This window comes from Crotalus tigris, unplaced genomic scaffold, assembly GCF_016545835.1.
Source record: "Crotalus tigris isolate CLP2741 ecotype Arizona unplaced genomic scaffold, ASM1654583v1 scf7180000019154.1569036, whole genome shotgun sequence".
Classification (NCBI taxonomy): Eukaryota; Metazoa; Chordata; class Lepidosauria; order Squamata; family Viperidae; genus Crotalus; species Crotalus tigris.
In genome coordinates, this window is record NW_024097404.1 from 811,693 (window position 1) to 833,553 (window position 21,861).

The 21,861-nt window shown below is 37.4% G+C and overlaps 1 protein-coding gene across 4 annotated transcripts in view; it reads right to left on the bottom strand.

The window, feature by feature from the left end:
* Positions 1-2,300: 2,300 nt before the first annotated feature.
* The window catches only part of KY (kyphoscoliosis peptidase), a 33,888-nt gene continuing 14,327 nt past the window's right edge, over positions 2,301-21,861 (bottom strand). For 2 of the 4 annotated variants that reach the window (XM_039360097.1, XM_039360095.1), the window contains exons 4-10: positions 21,751-21,807; positions 16,282-16,364; positions 13,273-13,381; positions 11,642-11,759; positions 5,081-5,269; positions 4,786-4,976; positions 2,301-3,967 (exon numbers count right to left, since the gene is read on the bottom strand). In XM_039360097.1, coding sequence (XP_039216031.1) covers positions 3,063-3,967; positions 4,786-4,976; positions 5,081-5,269; positions 11,642-11,759; positions 13,273-13,381; positions 16,282-16,332 — 1,563 coding nt within the window. In that variant the 5' untranslated portion in view covers positions 16,333-16,364; positions 21,751-21,807 and the 3' untranslated portion in view covers positions 2,301-3,062. Of the gene's footprint in view, positions 3,968-4,785; positions 4,977-5,080; positions 5,270-11,641; positions 11,760-13,272; positions 13,382-16,281; positions 16,365-21,062; positions 21,229-21,750; positions 21,808-21,861 lie in introns of all 4 variants that reach the window. The other 2 variants (XM_039360098.1, XM_039360096.1) reach the window with 2 other exon arrangements.

A 21,861-nucleotide genomic window follows, 5' to 3' on the forward strand; every position in this document is an offset into this window, starting at 1 on the left:
CTACTCCCACACTTGACACCTTAGAAAAATCTCAAAACAAGTCCCAAATTGATTCTCTTCCCCCCAAAAATATTAAATCTTGCTGCTGAAAATCATAATATAATATTGGGCCAATTTTTGGGGGGGACTCCAAATAGTCAGAAGACAATGGAAAATATTCTCTGGATATTACAATGCATTATATCGAGCAAAATGGGAGGGGGCGAGAGAATCTAAAGAAGCTATGGAGAATCCTTGGGAGAGACTCTGGAATACCCAGCATTTTTTTTTCACCTGAGTTCCCTTTTGTACTAGAAAAATCTATGTGTTAAATTTAACAGAATAACAGGTTTGGAAGGGATCTTGGAGGTCTTCTAGTCCAACCCCCTGCTCAGGCATGAAATCCTATACCATTTCAGACAAATGGCTATCCAATCTCTTCTTAAAAACCTCCAGTTTTAGACCATACACAATGGCAAATTACTTCACTGATTAATTGTTCTAACTATCAGGAAATTCCTCCTTCGTTCTAGGCTGATTCTCCTTGATAGGTTTCCATCCATTGCTTCTTGTCCTGCCTTTATTTATGTAACAATTAGATCTTGTTTCCAATCCTACATTGGCAAACAACAGTTTTTGCAGTTTCCTCTCAAGACATGCATACAAGGAATAAAGAAAAGCATACATATTAATCATCCTTGGTGTTTTACGATATTTCATGCATCACAACTGATTTGAGTATATTGTCAGAATTAGAATAGGATATAACCTTGGGCCCCACCCAGCCCTTTTTTTTTCTTTTCAATCCAGTGGAATATTGTCAAGAAGTGATATAAAGAAGCCTAGATATGGCTAAGAGAACCATTTTGTGCAGTAGTTAAGAAAATGGGAGGTTGTGTTCTAGTTACATCTTAGGCATAAAGTTAGTTGGATGACCCTGGATCAGGCTCGCATGAACACTTAGCCCTAGGAAGCAGGTAATGGCAAACCATTTCTAAAATCTTGCCAAAAAAACTGTAGGGACATGTTCAGGCAATTGCTAAGAATCAAGATTGTCTCAGGCACACAAACACTGTAGGATATGACTGGGGACTATAGAAGAAACAAAAATTCAGAAAATACTCTTTGTGAACCTCTATGGAAGAGGAGATGGGCAGTGGGTCATGTGACTCAACAGCTCATAAACAACCTTTTCTGTGCTTCCTGGTATATATACATATACATTCGTAAAAATATAAATATAGCATTGTTTCACAGGATTAAAAAAAAAAAGACTTTCTCCTGTGGCCAGCATTATTAATGGGGATAGAAAGAATTCCAGGAATTCTTTATATGCTGTCCCTATTTCGTTTACACTACAAGATCACACTCCTGAAAGTTCATTGGCAAAGAGCCAAAATCTTCAAAATGAACCCCTGTAGAATGATTTTCTGTAGTAACTTTTTGAAGTATTTTTAAATTAAAACTTTGATAGATGAATGCTACGTATCTTAAATACTGTCAACCTCATCTAATTAAATTCAAATTAAATTTGTTGTTTCTTACATAGGGTTCTATTACTCTTTAAAGTTAGGCTGCTGTGCTATTTTCCTAGACTACTTTCTGTGGTTATGCACCAAGTATTATAGTTAGAAAAATACTTTCTTGACCTAGTGTCTTCTAAATATGTTTTAAGATAAGCACCAGAATTTCCACATAGTACAAATTCTTTGCTTTTCAAATTGTTGCATCATGAAGGAAGAATGTCAGGTCAGGAAATACTTGTTAAATTCGTAGTGAGAACCAGTTTGATAACAGTGACGGTATTTTTCCATAGCAATGATCATCTGCCCTGTCCCTGAATCTACAGAACATGAACTGCAAGTGGGTCTACTGGCTTGCATCATTTGAAACACTGATAATGTCTGTTACTGATATTTAAGTAACAGCAGGAAAAATTGCTTATTTGACAAAAGGGTTTTGTGTGAATCTATAGTTCTGCAAAACTATAATAAAACAGTAGTAAGATAAGTGGCATTTATAAAATGAATTGCTAATGTTTTCCGGCTGAGACAGGGAACCCACACAGTTCTCTGTATGAATGAAACACATAATCAAAAATTAATTAATGATACAGAATTGCAATATCTCCAGGATCATTTTAAATAAGCTTATGCACCATATTTCACTAGATAAACTATTTTAAGAAAAGAAATATGCAAAATGTGGACATTTTGATAGTAAAATAGATTGGATAAGCTATAACTTATATTGAAATATTCATTTTTTTGATTCAGCAAAACTATAAATTAAAAAGGATTTCTATATAAAGAGAGCACTGGTTTCAATAATAACTTTTTGTATTTAATTGTGTAGTAATCTCGTTTGTCTTATGTTATTAAGAGGCACTTCAGTGTGTAGTTCATGAAGTAGCATTTCCCCCAAATATTTTTTTATATAAATTACAGAAAGATAAGTGATCCTTATTAAAATGTTAGCTAGGTGTTACAGCCCAGTAAAAAAAAAAAGAGCATTTAATTGCATTTAAGTTCTGGTATAAAACTTTTCAGTATTTTATACTTGTGAGACAATGGCGTGCACACAAGAAAGCTTACAATATAGTCTTGTAAAAGCATATTTCTTCATATTTCTTCCAATTCTGTAGCCACTGTTGTATTGATAATCAAAATGTGGGTCTTTTTCTTTCTTTGGCCCAACATGAGTTCTACAATGCTCCTTTATTATCCGTGATAATGTTGAACGTATCTTTTCAGAAACAGTGGTCACATCTCAAAATTATCGCAAGATGGGTGGGAAGATGCATATAATTGCTTCTTTATTACCTAAATAATTTTGTTATTTATGGAAAAATGTTGCCTGGTTTTCAATGAGTAAGTTACATTTTGTATAAACTTCATGCATCATATAATATCAGTGAAAAGTCTCAAGGGATGGGGGTTGATCAAGTTAAACTGTTTTGCTGCTGCTTCAGTAGTATGAGTATTGTCATCCAACAGCATGAAATAAATTATTCAGAGTGAAATGGATTATAGTTAGATCACATATTGTGCGTGTGGGCAGATGGGAAAAGTTCAAGTCGCCTATTACTGTGATTCAATTTCATATTTCAAAATATGTGAGTAAAATTTGTGGTTCGCATTCTCCAACACCATCACATATATCTCTCTGCATCCAGAAGTACTGCAGGATCCCTCCCAGTAACCATCCTTATTAAGAGACAAAGGGCAGGTTTTTTCACATTGAATAAATGCTTTGGCAATGCTGTGAAGTTTAAGTTTGAACTTAATGTTGCAGTTGGCTGGTAGAAATGCAGCCAGAGGTTCCACTAATTCATAGCTTTCTGCCCACTTACTATACTTCTGGGGAAACATTGGCCATTTGACCTTAGTGTTTGGACAACAGATGAGGTAATTAAAGATATAGTTATAGTTACCAGGATCTGACTTTTTCTTAGCAAAGATTTTGAAAGCAAAATTCCCAGCATGTGGAAGATGGATCTTAAAGTTTATTTGGTTTCCTTGGCATTGTTGTAAGATATGTCGTCTTCCTACCTCTTCGCTGAGGCTTAGGCTGTCTGAATGCAATGAGGCTAAAATGTTCAAGTCTTTACTGAGGATGAAGCTGAGGTTGCAGCAGCCATCATTAGTATGAATAACTGGACCTTTTTGTGAAGGTCTGAGAATCCCCTGTTTCTCTGTGAACCAGCTGGGCCCAACTGGTTGATGGAGTTCCTTTGGGAAACAAACTTTTGTGTCTATAGAACTGCATTCAATGTTGTATTCTAGGACGCACATGTAAATTTCTTCAAGACCTTTAGATGGTTTGGCATAAATCTGGAGTTTATGACTCCCCATCTTCTGTGGGTACAGTTCCAGTTTCATCCCATTCCTCTTCAAAGTCATCAAGCTGTATTCTTTTGCTCTTTTCAGTTCAAACATGAACAGCATTGGAGAACTGCTCTCCACTACTATTGTGACTTTTCCATTTACTGTAACATGCAAATAAAGAAAGCTGGTTAGAATACGTCTTATTATTGAGAAACACAAATCAATCAAAAAAACTTGTAGAAAGTGATCTGAACTCGCTTTGCTGTCAGTCACTTTGGCAAAGAAAGAGAGAATAATGTAGTTGAGTGATTAGAAATTGTTCAAAACCTCTGTCACATTCAAATTCAGAATAAAACAGCAACAGGGTTGAAGACAGGGAGATTTGGGGACTTGTTTGTTTTTATTTTATTACTAGTGTAATAGAACTGTTCATCATTCCGAAGTAAGATAAAATCATATGTGGCTTTTACTTATAATTGATCTGACTTCAGCAGCGTAGAAGCTTTTGGATTTCAGAGAAAGTTAAGAAAGTTCCAAAGATAGAATTCTAAAATGAAAATGTTCGTCTAGTTAAACTGCTAATTGACACTGAAGTGATAGTTGGGAACATCAGAAAACCAATGAGCTAATATTTATTTACATTTATTTATATATCAGGCTTATTAGCCTGCACCTATGAGGCATTTGTATTCTTAACCTTTCATTTTTTGTGCCTTCTTTTGAAACTGAAATATACAAACAATTCTTTTCAGACTAATTATATAGTGGCATTTTGAACTTGGCGTAAATTGTACTTGGCATAAGTGCAAAAGTAAGTATGACTAGAAATTTAAGAACCACAGGTTACTTCTACCAAGCTAATCTTTAAAAATTAATTAAAAATCGCCCTCAGTTTTAAATTTTGCTGTAATTTTTTTTCTTCCAAAAGCTGGAAATATCTAATAATACTAGCATGGGGCAAGAAGCTGTATGATTGTACCTGTCTGAATAATAGATGTTTCTGGATGGGCCACCAGCAATCCCATCTTGTAAAAGTCACTCTTGTACAGCATGTTATTTTCAAACTGTTTTAATGCCATAGTTGGTTTGAGTAGCTGCCAGTTGTTGTTGTCTGGAAAATGATTATTAATAAAGAGTGCAGGATGGGTGAGGAAATAAAATTCATTGTATCTAGAACAAAAAGAGATCAGAATGTTATTGAGAATGTACATAATTACTCCCTGCCCTCACCCCATCCCTGCACCCAGCAGCACACTAGAACCAGAGACATGCACCTGAAGGTAAACTTGCTGCAACCTTCATCAATTGAGCCGCATCCCCAAGTGCTGTCCACCAAATGCCACCTTCCATCAAGGTAAACTGCATTCCAGGCATGGTCATACTCTCCTTCAAAGGTCTGCCCTGTTTTGTAGCCATAGCCTTTAGAATAACCAGATAAATTCATGCATTGTACCCCTGCAATCCTGAAAGAAGATAAGAATGAGTCCTCGGGAACTAAACATGTGCATCTTGGAATAATGTCATTCTTTTATAATCATTGTTAATTTCCATGAAGCATTCCAAGAAGATGGTTCCTTTGTTGCATTATTATTGGTACAATAATGCATATTGTTAGTATGTTAGCTGGAATGTTGGTGCAGGAAGATATGTTTACTGTATTAAGACGTTTGACACTATTTTGTGATGCATCATTCAATTGTTCCTAAATGCTTAAATATGTGAAAACTACTGGTTGACATCAAATTGTGTTTGTTTCTTTTTTGTTTTGTTTTTAAGGAAAAAACAAGAAAGTCCAAGAATCTGTTAATGGTGAAAAATGATCTAGTTACTTTACATATTGATCACCTAATACTTTGTAAACCTTTTCCAGTGTAACAATTTTCTTCATGAGAGTTCAAGTGCAGTATGCAAAGATGCACTTCACATTTTTTAATAATTATAGTATATTCCTTTTGACATACAACATCCCGGTTAGATCCCTATATTGTGCTTTCCCTGGAGCTATCTTTGCAAGTATTATGGAAGCTATAGCTGAACCAGAACATGGATGTTAGGTTTCTGATGGAACCTATCCATTCAAAGCTTGTTCATGTCATAACCTGCAGAGACAGAATGATCATCAGATTTGAAGAAAGCCAAAGGTGTATAGACTCACCCCCCCCCCCAAAACCCAATCAAAGGGAGAACAAAAATCAACAATCCTGCAATGGATTGTGTATGTTCTGTGTTCAGGAAATACTGACTGATTAAGGAAGGAGCAAGGTGGAAAACCAAAGAATGACACAGTCTGTAAGTTCCCAATGTGTATAACTGACCTAACCTAAGTTCTTGTCTTTTTGCTGTTAGACATTCATCAGTAAGAAACTAGTATCTAGCAAAGGGATGGGAAGAGGTCCCTCAGCTCTTAACAAAGCCAGTAGCTTGAGCAGTGTGATGGTAGATGAAATTAAATTTGCAGTAACATAGATTGAAAGAAACAATTGGAATTGATTGCAGACAGATAACAATCACTGCAGACAGTTCAGTAAAAGTATCTGCTCAATGCAAGGAGATAATTAAAAGCAAATAAGATGTTAGCCTATGTTTCAATGGGGAATAGAAAATAACCTGCAAAATGCTACAGATTACAATGATATTACATGAATGGCATGACCTTCCCTTCAATACTGTAGACAGTTTGGTTGCTTCAGCTGCATAAAAAAATTTGAGAACACCAACAACAACAACAGAGAGAGAGAGAGAGAGAGAGAACAAAACTATAAAGGCCTGCGAAAAGTGCAAGAGAAATAGATTTCAGCAAGGCTAGGGAATAAATGAGACAATTGGCACTGATAAACCATGTAGCTGGAAACAAGATAAGTGTGTATAATCAATGAAAGAAGCAAATGGTCACTTGATTGGATGTGTTCTGTCCCAGCCTACAAGAGTCCTTGTTATGCTCACAAGGAGAAACCCCTCTTCCAACAAGCAGCCAGAAACCACAAGAAAAAACCAACCCCCTTTTATTCTCACAGATCTGAGTCAATGTCTAAGGCAAACAAACACAGTTCACAGAAACTTGATCAACACAAACGGTTGCCTTTGGCAACCAGCACCTCCCACACCTTCTCTTTTATAATTCAGCCAAGGCATGGCTTCCTAATGCCTTTTCCTTTTCCTTTGGAGTCGCCCCATTGCATTCCTCTGTTCTACTCGCTTCTCTTGCCTGCGCCTGCGTGCATCCTGGATGTTTCCCAACTATTCTTCATCACTGTCCAACTGAGGCTCCCAGAACAGCTTTGTCTCAGCCTGAGCCCGAGTAGAGGGGCCAGGCTCCTTATCCGACTGTAAGTCTGGGAGCTCCTCAGAGCCTTCCTCTGACTCTAATGTCACTCCAGGCCCTTCCTCCTCATCTGATTCCTCAGACTCAGCTGCCGGATCCACAGGCTGGTGAGGAATCACAACACTATCCTGCACCACAGGACCCTTCCCCCGGGTATGCCGGGCCGGATGCGATCGTTAAGGGAACTGTTCGTGGACCACTGTCACCAAGGCAGGACCATTGACAGTGGGCACATCCTCCCAGGTGAACTCCTCCAATCCATAGCCCTTCCACTCAATCAAATACTGAAATCACCCTTTCAGCCAATAAAAATCTTGAATACTGGCGATCTCATACTTGGGAGGGCTGTCACTGTCATGTTGTTCTGGTGGGGGATGTTCTGATCATCAGAGTGGACACGTCAGTTGTTCTGGGACCAACAGATACCAGTGAAAGACCAGATGTACCCATACAACTGTGGCAAAGTTAACCGATAAGCGACCAGGTTGATGACAGCTTTGATAGGGAATGGTCCTACATACCAGTGGTGTAGTTTCTTGGCAGGCCGATTTGATGGCAGGTTCCTGGTTGACAGCCACATCTGATCTCCCACTGTTAATGTAGGCATATCTTGCCTTGACTGATCGTCAACCTTTTTGTAATCCGCCTTGGCCTTGTCTAATTGTTATTGCACCAATTGATGGATAGCCCGTAACTCAGTCAGATATTCATTAGCTGCAGGAACTGGTGAGTTGGGGAAGCCCAACCCAAAACGTCTTTTAGGTCGGGCTCAGGGCGTTTCCTGATAGATGAGGTTGCTTTCGCGGGGCAGATTCAGTAGCTGATGCCCCTTGTCTTTTCTTGGGACAGAAGGCCAAAAGCCTAGGGTCCCAACAGTAGAAATACAACCCCCCACCCGAATGTCATCTATTCATTTCTGCCACCGATAGGTGAGGTCTGGCAGCACCTAACTCCATAGGCTCCTCCCCAAGAACTGCAGTCTTATGCACAACTGGGGCCGGCCAGGTCTCTGGGGTGGCATGATGACTCCTACGCTGCTGCAGCTGAGCGTTGATCTACAAACAGAGGTGGAGCAACCCATTGAGATCTGGGGGAACATCGACATGGGCCAGCTCGTCCAACAGCTCCTCCGACAAGCCATCCTGGAAAGCGTCCATGAGTGCAGCTTTGTTCCAGGCTGAATCTTTGCTAAGCAGCCGAAATTCATTGATATATCCCTGAAAGGGCATCAGCCCTGCCTCAGAGCTTTCAGGTGTTGGGTAGCAGTCTCAGTCTTAATGGGATCCTCGTACATTAGATGCATATAGTCACAAACCCCCCAAAATTATCCAACAACGGACTTGGCTGGGTTAGCAAGGATGTGCCCCAACGAGCTGCAGGACTAGAGAGAAGGCTGATCATAAACCCCACTTTATCACGGTTAGTGGGGAAGTCAGCCACTCTCAGGCTGATAAAGAGCTGGCATTGGCCCCCCAAAACTGGAAACATCTACAGAGTGCCATTAAATTTGTCAGGCACTGTGACTGGACACTTCCTTTGGGGTTGTGGAGCAGCAGCAGCGGAGGCTTGAAGCTGAGCAACCTGAGCTGCCAGCAAAGCCAGCTGCTGGGAGAGCTGGGCATTCTTTGCAAGTAACTTCTCCATAGTAGTAGGGGGTAGGAGACCAAAGGCAAACTGTTCTGTCCCAGCCTATGAGAGTCTTTGTTATGCTCACAAGGAGAAACCCCTCTTCCAACAAGCAGCCAGAAATCACAAGAAAAAACCAACCCCTTTTTATTCTCACAGACCTGAGTCAATGTCCAAGGCAAACAAACGCAGTTCACATAAACTTGATCCTCAATACGAACGGTTGCCTTCGGCAACCAGCACCTCCCACACCTCCCCTTTTATAATGGTTTTCTAATGCCATTTCCTTTGCCTTTGGAGCCGTCCCATTGCATTCCTCTGTTCTACTCACTTCTCTTGCCTGCCCCTACGTGCATCCTGGATGTTTCCCAACTGTTCTTCATCACTGTCCAACTGAGGCTCCCAGCACAGTGTTTCAGCCTTAGCACGAGTAGAGGGGCCAGACTCCTCATGCGATTGTAATTCTGGGAGCTCTTCAGAGCCTTCCTCTAATGTCACTCCAGGCCTCCCTCATCTGATTCCTCAGACTCAGCTGCCAGATCCACAGGCTAGCGAGGAATCACAATAGGATGGCTGGTTCTTTCCTATAATACTTCCTTTTGGGTCACTGCTAGAGTCATAACTGATTTAGGATTAAACTGCTGAGATACAAACATTTTTACCCATTTCCACTTTCCTTTGCCAAGCTGGTAGTTTGTTTGCCAGTTAGAGGTGCCCTTAATCAATTAACTTTGCTATAGCAAATTGTAGAATTGCGTCTGCATCAGCAAACCTCTGGAATTTAGGGCACCTTCTGTTTCAAATGGCAAACAGGCAGTTGAACGTTTTTTGAAAAACAAAACCAGTATTATAATGAGCTAGAGAAGGAAATTTATAATATTTACATCAACAATAGAAGTTGATGGTGTTTTATAAATCCTGTATTTTTCCACAGCTATTTTTTGCATTACCAATTACTGGAACAAGGCAGTAAATTGCTTTCTAAGGCTTGGGCTTGGATTCTTCAGAAAATTTATTATACTCCCTGACTGTTCTTTGTCTCCCAACTGTAGTCTTGCAAGGCCTGCCAAATGAAGCAGCTGTTTCAGCAAAGAAACAGTGTAAATGTTCTTGGACTTCATCCAGCATTTAAGCTAAAATCCATGAGAGTTTTAAACATCAGGAAATTTAATAGATAGTCAAAATCTTAGGTAGAAAAGATTATACTCATGTCTGGACATTAAACATCCTTCACCTAAGTTCTACTAAATCAGACAAGTTATGCTTTCCATTGACTATTATATAATAAATGGCCAAAAGAAGAGAGCTTTGTTTGTGTCACCGAATTCGCTCCATAATCAATTATAGTTACAATTATAGATCATGGTTACAATTAAGCATGCTGCTGTTGTCAGTACTCTACAGTCATTATGGGTGAGGTTCTACAATGACCCCAATTAGAATCCTGGTGACCTAACAAATGTCATAGTATCCAAGATCAAGTAGAGGGCAAGCAATGCTCTCTTTCTCCATATGCCTTCCTAATTTAAGATGGGAGGCACTATATGTACTTTGACATGCAGAAGGAATAAAGTTTCAAGTGCCATTTGTTAAAGTTTGGTATGGGAAAAAAAAGTTGAGTAGCTCTATTTCACCTTTTTTTAAAATGAAATCATCAGGGAAGAACCCAATTCTGCCTCAATTTAAGGGAAAAAAATCTATTAAACATAGCAATTTTTTTTCTCATGAAAAGGTTATCAGTGCATTGCTAAATTTCATGTTGAGCGAGAAGTAGACATGCAAGTGCAACCTGTTGAAAATATATAATTGTCTTTCATAGTTTGGGGGGCATTTGTTTCTGCCCCAATATGTCCCTGATTTGGAGAATTTTAAGACTTTATTTATTTATAAGATTTATTAGCTGCCCATCTTACTATCAAGGTAAGTCTGGTTCACTTACAATCATAAAAGATTATATGTATATGTATATACATGGAGAGTTGTTGCTTGTGAATGCTTGTGGCAAAATATGAATATAGATCTATTTAGTTAATGCACTTGCATTCAAACATGCCTATAAATGTTACAGTTGTTAATATATATTGTAAGAATGTTAACACCTCAATATGCGTCTTCAATCACATTTTGTTGTAAGTAGTTATTTAACTTCCAGGTATCTCAGTTTTATCAAGAGTTCATTTACTCAGTTGATCAAAATGGTTTTTGAATGAGATTTCATAATTTGTTTTCTAGTGCAAGATATTTTGTCTTGAGATATTTTTGTAAATATATTTCCAGACTTTGGATGTCAATTATTAATTATATGTTTATTTCTAATGAATAAAGACTGTTGGAAGAAAGTCTCATTCAATATTAAACTAAGAATCTGATGACAGTACTGAAATACAGAGCTTCAAGTTACTTCCAGCTATGTCTAACATCAATTCAATTTTATAAAATAAAATTATTAGAAAAGTTCTACATATAGGTAGCTTGGTCTCTTCCATTATACACTAACTTGCATACCCTAATTCTACCCCTCTGCCTTACACATAAATTGGAGAGTGGATGTGGGCTCACAATTCTTTTCTTGTAGGCAACCCTGTTCCATAGCCTTCAGACTTTTTTTTTTGACCTTCAGATATCCAGAAAAACACAGTACCTTTCTAACTAAATTATCCCCATATTCACATCTGCCATTATGTTAATACAATGTAAATTTCAGCAGATGGTGCAAAATAAATTATATTGGGCAAGAATGATAAGCAAAATTAACCTTTCCAGGACTACTTGCCATTCAATAACACAGGTTCAAAATGAGATTCTTATTACGTGCAAATGGAGGTGGAATAGATACACAGATGATAAAGCAACTGAACATGGTCAAATATTTCTGAACTTGATGTACCTGCACATTTGTTCAAAAAGGCCAGCGTATCCCTCGCAGATGCTCTTTCCACTCTGCAGAACATCCTGGGGACTGAAAGACTGATTCTTTTTATTGAAGAAACCTATAACATCATATTCTGGAAGAACAATGGAACAATAATATATAAAGCAAGCAATGTGAAGTTACAAACGTTTCTGTACCCTAGAACTACCTGCTAGTACTCATTCCACTGTAGATCATGTAGACCTATCCTAAACAGTAAGCGGATAAAAAGCTACAATGTAAAATATAAATGTAAAATAAGTTTTATTTAAATTTCCAGCTCAGTTTAGTCTATATATATGCTTTTTGTATGCATTTTTCCAAAGATTTTTTACACATATTTTTTCATAACTCATTATTCCAAATATTTTCCTGAAAAAATAGATTTTTGTCAGTTTTGCAAAACAAATATAACAGCTGAGAGAAGGAAGTTGGAATATCCAAGAAAAGTAGTATTTTATATATGTTTCCTGATGATAGGCAATTCTTGGAAAGGTATCTGGAGATACCTCTGAATGATAATATCTATATTTTTCCCCAGAAGAGAGCCATTGTAGATCAGTGACTCTCAACATGAGCCATATGACTTCCCCCTTCCAGGATCATGCTACATTTATAGGGAGCCACAGTAAGTTTCTGAGAGGGCCACTCAACTACCAGACATGTGATCAAATTGTCATAATTCTCTCATATTATGCTAATCTCAGCAGGATAAATAATTGAAAATGACTACAGTTTACAATAAATACCAACTAACAGCAACTATGAGGGAGCCTGTAGGAAAGCAGGCTGCTTAGAAAAATTGAAGGCACCTGTGTTGCCTTCCTTCCCTCCTATTTGAACCTTTTCCCCAGTGGCGGCAGCACCACAAATCGCAAATGGGGTCAGAATTTCTATTGCTAAGCAAGGTGGTGGTTAAGTAATTTAAGTTGCACCTGATTTTATGATCTTTTTGTCACAATTGTTAACTGTGAATTGCATGGTCATTAAGCAAATCTGGCTTCCTCCATTGATTTTGCTTGTTGGAAGCTGGTTGGGAAAGTCATAAATGGCGATCGTGTGAACCTGGAATGCTGCTACCATTGGAAATATATTCCAGTTGTTAAGTGCCTGAATTTTGATGCTATAATGACGGGCATACTGCAATTGTTGTAAGTGTGACCACCAGTTATAAGTCACTTTTCTCGGTGTTGTAATTCCAAATAGTCACTAAACAAATGGTTGTAAGTCGAGAACTACTGTATAGGATAAGATAGAGGCAATAGGAAGCACTTGTGTGTTTCAATTATAGATCTTGTTTTTTTTTTTCAAAATACAACAGCTCCCCAGAACTTACACACAGATATAAATAAGCACCAGTCCAGGTTCCAGTGCTTTTTAGATCTTTGGAGTATGGGTCAATCAAATTTGGTATAGTTTAAAAAAGAACCCATGACAGTCACAGATACATGGGTCTCAAAAGAGGACCACAAGCAAAAATGGGTTAGAACCTTGTTCTAGACTATACCCTTAATCACATATTCCCATTCTAGGCTGTCAGAACAGAACAGCAGGCATAAATACAAGGCACACATTACCCACACATTTCATAGAAAGAAACTGCTTACCAATGTGGTGGCATATCCACATCCAAATGGCCCTAACTTTCTCCAGGTCAGTATGTGCTACACGAAGCAAGGTTTGCACTAATTCTTCCACACTGCTTTTGGCATTCACCTGTAATTTGAGGATGTTAAATAGTAAGGTATTGTCTAATTTGAAACCGACAGTCAGTTGGCTTTCTTTCCCTAATGTTCAGTTCAGAAAATCCATGCATCTCTATTTGTCAGGTCCATGCTCAGAAAGAAGATAATAAGATCCAATTCAGTTCAATCCTTTATTTTCCAGACCTTTGAAACAGTTGGCAAAATACTTCCCCTCTGTTGCTGCAGCACATTTGATTACATAATTGATTTCCTTCTGTCAAAGAAAACTCTGAAGTATATAGTTTGATTTAAGTCAGGGGTGTCAAGCTGCCGGCCCTGGGCCAGTTTCATCATATCGGAGCCCCGCCCATCCCATTGCAGGCAATGGCAAAAAAGCTCTGATACATTGCGCGATGTCACGTGACGTCGCGAGTTTGACATCTCTGGTTTAGGTGATTGGAGGGAGAGGGCAAGATGATATACTTGTACAAGAGCCTAATTAATCATCAAAGTTTAAGATAGAGCAGGGTTTCCCTTAGTCCTGCTGTACTGTACTTGACTGCCACCCATGTTTTAAGTTTCAAAGACACTGTTAGGAAGGATTACTTTACTGTTATATGTGTACAGTTAATTCAGGTGGGAGTAGCTATAACTGATTACAATTCAATAATTTACTTTCACAATGTTTCCTTATTGAAAGCCGAAATTACTCAGTCATCAGGTCAAAGCATTTATGTGTAATTTTCTCTACCAACCGACCAAGACTATATTCTATATTCTATACATATATTAAAAATTTGGAAGCTGCATAATCAGAAGTATCTCATAGATCTAAACTGGGTCAGTCAAGCAGAATGGGTACCCACAATCATTTGTTACAAGATGTCTGCGCAACACGGTGGGAAGAGAAAGGAAGAAATAAGGTACAAGACCAATTACATGGCACACCCCTGCCATACATCAAAAACATTTCGGAAGCTGTAGAATGCAGCTTCCGAGATCTGCAAATAGGCATTGCATGCCACCTAGAAGATACCATAAAAGGACAAATTATTCATTGTAAAGATTGCTTGGAGGTGGGAGATGCTTCCAATGTAATCTATCAAATCCCCTGCATGGATTGTCCCTGTGACTATATAGGACAGACAGCGAGGAAGCTAATCATCAGATTGCAAGAACACGTGAGCGGTCAGATGAAGAAGATCCAAACTCATTGGTAGCCCGCACTGCAATGAGCCAAGCTCAGAGAGCACCAAGGACCCCTCATTTCAAACCTGAGCTATAAATATTCTCCTTTATTGGTATCTATCTTGGGGTGAGTGTTTTTGTAATAAATATTCATCAACTTGTATTGAGTTGCCAATGTGATTTTCTTTGCAAAAGTGGAAATAAATCCTGAGAGTAGTCCCAAAGTGAGACATCTAAGGAATTTAGTGGAAAATAAAATGTATTTGATAAGATTTGAGATGTTTCTTTAGAAGCTTCTATAGTCTTGTGACTTTAATGATAAAAATGGATGCAAATTTCAAAATTCTTAAGCAGTAAGATCAGAAAAATATCTAGGGGAAGAACCTGAACAGAATGGCAGAATATATGACACAAAAGCAAAAATGTTTGATTCTTGGCATCTTCAGTTAAAAGGTTGGAGAGCAGGAAAATTTCCTATTGTGTATTGCTAACAGATGAGGCTGATATACAGTGTTCTTCAGCTTTCCAGTCTCAAGATAGTAGAAACTGGAGACTTGCTGATGGTCAATACAGTCTACACAAGGATAGATGGAAAAAGAATTTTAGCTTGTTGTAAGATAGATTCTTGTATTTCTAAAATTTAGCAACTTTACTGGGAAATGATAGATATTTTACCTAATTATATCTGAACTTACATATTTCAAAAATGCCTTTGTTAAAGATGATGAGTGTAAAACAAGTTGGACATCAACTCTTGTAAACACTTTTTGCTCACTTTTATTAGGAACAGTGGTAGGAAAAGATCATTAGGCAGCATCAGATGGGAAAGTTTGCCAAGATCCATCAAATTTCCAATGGAACATTTATTCTATCTGTCTGTTTCACACTTCTAAAACAACTGGACCACTCAAGGTAGTATGCATATTGGGTATATTTTGAGCAGTTTTTCTCTATGGAAATCCAGCTTCCATTGGGCTGCCTGTTCCTCTTTAGGACTTGAATAAGTTTGCATTTTTCTTCAAGAAGAGGAAATGGCTTCCTTAAGATAATTGTGAAAGAATGAGATCAGTATAGAATAGAAGATACAACATGGGAGCACAAATACAGATAAAGTAAAGCTCTCAAATGGATCACTTGTATACTATAGTCTGTTCAAGTGGAACTTGTCTGAAGCAATAGATTGCATCCATCAAATCTTAGCAAACTGTACTTTATAATTTGTCATAAGTCTGATGACTGCAGCACCTATTTTCTACAAATCAGATATAATATAATTCCCAGGATCTAACTATTATAAATTTGTGCTGCAGTTCAATTTACTTCTATCTTTCTTCAAACAATAGTTGTGTGAGGAAAGTATGTGTGAGGAAAGTACGTATTAAATCAACACTATTGTGTAGTTTTTAATTCATTATGTGTCTGGATTATCAGCTTATTTATTAGCAGCTCTCTAGCTCTTGGCTGTCAAACATGCTAATAATTTGGACACACAACACAATTATTGAAATAACAATATATTGTACATAAAGCAGGAAAATAGGATAACTAAATCAGCATAATTTAAAATAGCTAGAAAACTAAATAATGGGACTCCATATGAATTCCATAATGTTTGTGGAAATAATTAACTCCAGAATCTATGCAATATGGTAAACACTAATATATCTGGGTCCATGGGTTATCTCTAGAAAGGGTCGCAACTCTGTCTGAGGCATGCTGTTATTACTTTCAGAATTTATTTACCTTTTTTGCATATGCATCCAATTTTTCAAATTGCTTCAGGTCCAAAGGCATAGATTTTAAGCATGATTTGTCCCATGGATAAGCTAAAAATAAATATGCAATCAGGAATAATTAGGATGACCGGATACTACCTTCTTCTTCAATTGATCTCCCTAGATTAATTATTCTAGAAAGAACAAGCCAATAACCTAGTAAAAATTAATTTAGAACTATAATAAGGGCTTCTCTATGTCAGACTTGGTTTTTTTAGCTCACTATATTATGTTAACACAACAAAATGTTATGCAAAATCCTAAATAACACAATTAATAAATGTTAAAGATGCAATAATAGCAGAAAATTAGGCACAAATGACCAAGCAAGGGTACATGATATGTTTGGGTCAAGCTGGCAATAAGGGCAATGAAGCAAATGTATACTGTTTTCTACTTAATATGTATGCAATTTCTTGTTCAGCAGCCTTGCTTAGGACAAGGTAGATGAGGTAACTTTCTCCCAAGCTGACATACTTGTGAGATTTTGTCTGCAAATACTATCATTCCTATTCATTCAGGTTAGATGTCAACTAAGCAGAATTGAATCAGGTGATGAGAGTTATGTCTTACAATGTTAATACAAAGTCAATATTACATCAAGTAAGTGCTACTCTAGATAGGTACTATATGCAAAAGTATGAAAACACCTACTCCTCAGATCAGATGATTTCTACAACTTTATAAAGAAGACAGGGACCTTGCTTTCTTTTACACCTAACTACTTTGTTTCTGAGTAGCAAGGAATTTTGTTTGATACATGTGTTCTTCTGAACACTTGGGGCTTAATCACCTTGCATGGCTGGCACTATTGCAGAGATAGCTCAGCCTATGTTGGATTTGTAAAAATGCACATAATCTAATCCAGCAGTTAGGATCCACACTATTTTTAGAAAGTACCCATCCTGAGAATTATCCATTTTAATGTTTTTTTTCTGAGATCTTGTGAAATAACTTTAAATTGTTGCAAAATTCCAGTCCTCCCATATGAATCTTAACTATCACAACAAATTTGGACTGAATATAAAAAATGGTTGGTTGTGTATTGGGGAGGTTGTGAGGTAGCTGATCTTTAAGCAAGATTGTGCATTGCCAAACACCCATTTTAGTTGATTAGTGCCTGAGGGTCATATGCTGTTCCTATATAATGACCTCCAAGTAACTCATATTGCTTTAAATAAAATATTAACTATTAATATAACAAAAAAACATAAGTAACAGCACAAAGCATAGTAGTCAAACATTGCAAAGAAAACTATGTCCATCGACAAACTCCATCCCTACTAACACAAAGTCTCCTCGCAGAGCTATCTTAAAAAGGCTAGTTTTTATGATTATCCTAAAACTCAGCAGGGTGAGATCTAGAAGAAAACTATTCCAAAAAAGAGAGCCCAAGGTTCAACTCCTTAGGTTCTGCAGATGGCAGTTCCTAAAAGAAGGGAACCAGAGTAGGCTCACCATATTTGATCTCATTGGACAGGCAGAGCCCCTGGGAAAAAGACAGTCCCATAGAAATCTTGATCCTGAGATATGTAGAGCTTTCAGCACCTTGGGTTGCTGACAATCACCTGGCAACCACTGCAATTTTCAAAGTAGAGATATTCCTTGGGTGAACTTCCATATTCTCAAACATCTTTACTTAGATAATTTACTCAGAAATTTCCAGGTGACAGCCCTATGTAGAGCAAACTGCAATAATATACTATTCCAGACTGGAGCTTCCCATAGTTACACTATTCCATATTTTAAAGTTAGGGAGTATCTTGTTCCTAAACTTTCTTCTGTACCTGAGGTTACAGGGAAGGACAGGTGCTGCCAAAGCAAAGCCTTGTGTCAGAAGCTATAGCAGCTACAGGATACTTTAGGATTAAACCTCATTTCTAGGCTGCAGTGAGTGAAGGCAAAATGTCAGGCAAGATAGGATGTACCTGTCAGCAGCCTAATGTACTGAGCAGCCATCGGTCTGTCTCAACCAGCATTCAGCACCAGACATCTGTCTCTTTAATAAGCTTGTTTGTATATATGGCCTTTTACTGAAAAGGGCTATTACAGTAACCTAAAGTGAGCTAAAGCAGATTTATGCATTTAAGAGGTTCCTACTCTGCACATCTCTGAAAATTACTAAAAAGTAAGCAAATTTGGAAGCATGGCCATTCTTTAAATTGGTGGTCTGTTTTGCTCTTTGTCAGATTATAAGGCTGAAAAGGCTCCAAACAGCAACAGAATTCACAAGAAGTCATACAATGATATAAAGATACCACTAATAGCTGGAATTCTGTACCAGGCTGCTAGTGCATTGCTAGTGCATTTTTTTTTAAATATAAATGATGCTGTGCTTCAGTGGTTAGCTGGTTTAGATATAGGTATTTAACATAGATCTTTTTAAAATTTATATTTTATTGTGTTTTACTAATCTAGGTGAAATGTTAATATATATTGCTAGTCCATGGATGATATGCCATATTCTAAATTAATAAGTGCATTGCTCCATTTTAGCAAACAAAGGCTACATCAAGTTCTGGCAGGCACTGTCTATCCCAGTGTCCGATACTTCATTAAAAACCCATCTTACTATTTGCTATCTCAGCTAAAATATACAGTACACCAAATGTAAAGGATTCTAATTCTACAAATTAGCACTAGGAAAGATCAGGTTAGGAACATGAAAAGCTCTCTTAAGTTCTACATTGGATCTCGATCCCCAGTAGGGTTGCAAAACGTTTGGAATTATAACAGTATCTAGATAGTTTTTTGATGGTTGCTCCTCTGACAGACTCAACTTTTGTTTGCCTTTTAAAATCTGGTTTGCTTCTTTGTAGAACTACACCAGACCTAAGGCTGCAAAATTTCAGATGACTACTATAGTCTTTTTTTTTTTTTAATATGCTCTGGCAGCTACAGCCATCAGATTTGTACTGCAAAAGTCCAAGGACATGCAGAAAATGCTCTCTGTTAGGTCAGTGTTTCTCAACCTTAGCAACTTTTAAGATGTGTGAACTCCAACTCCCAGGCTTCTGGCTGGGGAATTCTGGGAGCTGAAGTTTAAAGTTCCTAGGGTTGAGAAACATTGACTTAAGTCATTGTGAAAAGCATTTTCTACATGTCCTTGGACATTAGCAGTACAAATCTGATGGCTGTAGCTGCCAGAGCATTTGTGTATATGTGTGTAAGAGAGAGCAGGGAAAGAGTCTTTAGCTTACACTTCTTACATTATTTTAATTGTTGCAGTTTTTTTAGCTGGAGATGCACTTGGGCCTTTTTTGTTTTTTTAAAAAATCTAATTGCTCTCCTTTTTATATTTCAATGGCAATTTTAATCAACAGGGAGTATGATGTTCTTTTACATCATTATTCATTTATAAATGAGTTCATTTGTAATCTCAGAGATTTATAGGCAAGCAGAGGAAAGAGGCCAAGTTATTAGTCTTGAGAATATTGACATGATTTGGGGTTAATCTAAATATGCCTCAAGGCTACCATTCTGCTTTGTCGTTCTTGAAGGCTACAGAGGCTTCTGAGTGCAACTTTATTATGTGAGCACCCAAAAATCTTACCTCTTGATTTTAAGTAGTCACTGTGAATGTGTTTCTATTGAAAACCAAAAGGAATTAAAATTCTTATTCAGACATTGAATGGATGAAATTTGGCCATCCTCTTCTAACGATTAGTGAAGGAAAAGGACCAGGCTAATCTACTTTTCTTTTCATATTTAATAAAACTGGAAGAATAAGGGAAAAGTTTGACATTTACCATTAAGCGCTGTGGCTTCTTTAGTGGAAAATGGAAATTTGTTATTAATACTATAAAACTCTTTTGCTCAGCCTGTACAGAAATTTAAATTAACTTAAATTATACAATTCATTTTCCATTTCTGGTGACCTCTTTTCAGGAAAAAATTAAATTAACCATGGGTAATGATTAATTATATGTGTGTGTGTGTATCACACTATATAAATAATTTGAGAACCTGGGAATGGAGAAATGAGCAACAAAATTCCTTTCCTGGTGATGTCTTAAAAAATAAAAATGCAACTGAATAGATAGTAATCTGCAGTTGTGACCCACAGTGCTTGTACTATGTTCGTAACGAAGTCATGTTGGCAAAAGATGCTAACAAACACAAAAAACACTTTTTTAGGTATGTTCAAAAATAGAAAGAAAATAACTGTAACAGTTGTTCAGTGAATAAAGTGGCAAAATGCTACTAGTTTTACAAACTAAAAATTAACTTAACCAAACCTAACATAAATAATAAATAAATAAAATAAAAGGCAGAAGCACACAATTCTGGTTTTAACTCTGTGTTCATCAACAACGGGGCATGATGGCATAGTGGTTAGAATGCAGTACTGCAGGCTAACTCTGCCCAAGTCTGGAGTTCAATCCTGATGAGCTCAAGGTAAACTCAGCCTTCCATCCTTCTGTGATCAGTAAAATGAGAACCCAGATTGTTGGGGGCAATAAGCTGACATTGTAAGCTGCTCAGAAAGTGCTGTAAAACACACTTACATATGGAGCAGTCTAAGTGCCATTACTATATCTTTCCCCAGACATTTGGGAAGAACAGGCTAAAGATTGAGAAAAACATAATCAGGGAATATTCATTTATTCTTAATGAGTTTAAATCTCACATTCTATCTGTAAGTAATATACATCCATTGGTTATCAGGGGATTTTTTATTGTCACTAAACACAGGCAACATTCAAAGATGAACAACAAGCTGTGAACATTTTCCATTTTTATACATAACTTATTTGATTTGAGAGTTGTTCTTGGGAGTTGCCCTTAAAGCAACAGCAACATATTAGAGAGGGAATTTGCAGATGATCTGGCAGAAGCTGTATGTACTATCTGAGAAATCTCAGAAAACTGGTAAAATGCCAGACAACTGGAAGACAGTGGATGTTGTCTCTATCTGCAACAAGATAGGGAAAGCATGTAGATCATTATACATGGAATTCCTTTACCAGCAATAAATAGCCATAGGAGGCATTTTCTTTTTTTCTATAGTGTAATTATGAAGTGTTTGGCCTCCTGTGAGTGTGTGCATGTTTCTGCTTTTTCTTTAGTTGTTTGTGTTTTGTTTTGTGCACATATACGTGCACAAAACAAAACAAAACAAAAAAACAGAGCAGGATGCAAATGCCAGGAGGAGGGGAGCTTAGAACGGAGCATTTGGCAGTATTCCAATTCAGTGCCCAAGAGCCTTTGACATAAGGCTGAATTGATGATGGATTTGCTGGAGTGTTCTTCTCTGTAGTTCCTGGCTGGACTGACCCATTTACAAACTCATTTTTTCTTTTTCTGACATTTTCTGCTGTGCCATATTTGATCCCATTCTGATTTGTGTTCAGAGAGTTTTCTTGCTGGTACACAGATAGACATATATACAGACAGTTGGTTGGAAAAAACGGGACAGACAATATAATGTAGTTACCATGCTGATCTTTCTGTCCGGGTGGGCGGGGTCTGCTCTTTCTATTCACTTGAAAAGCTGTGAAATTGTGAAAGAAATATGAACAAATTAGATAGACAGAAAAATGCATAC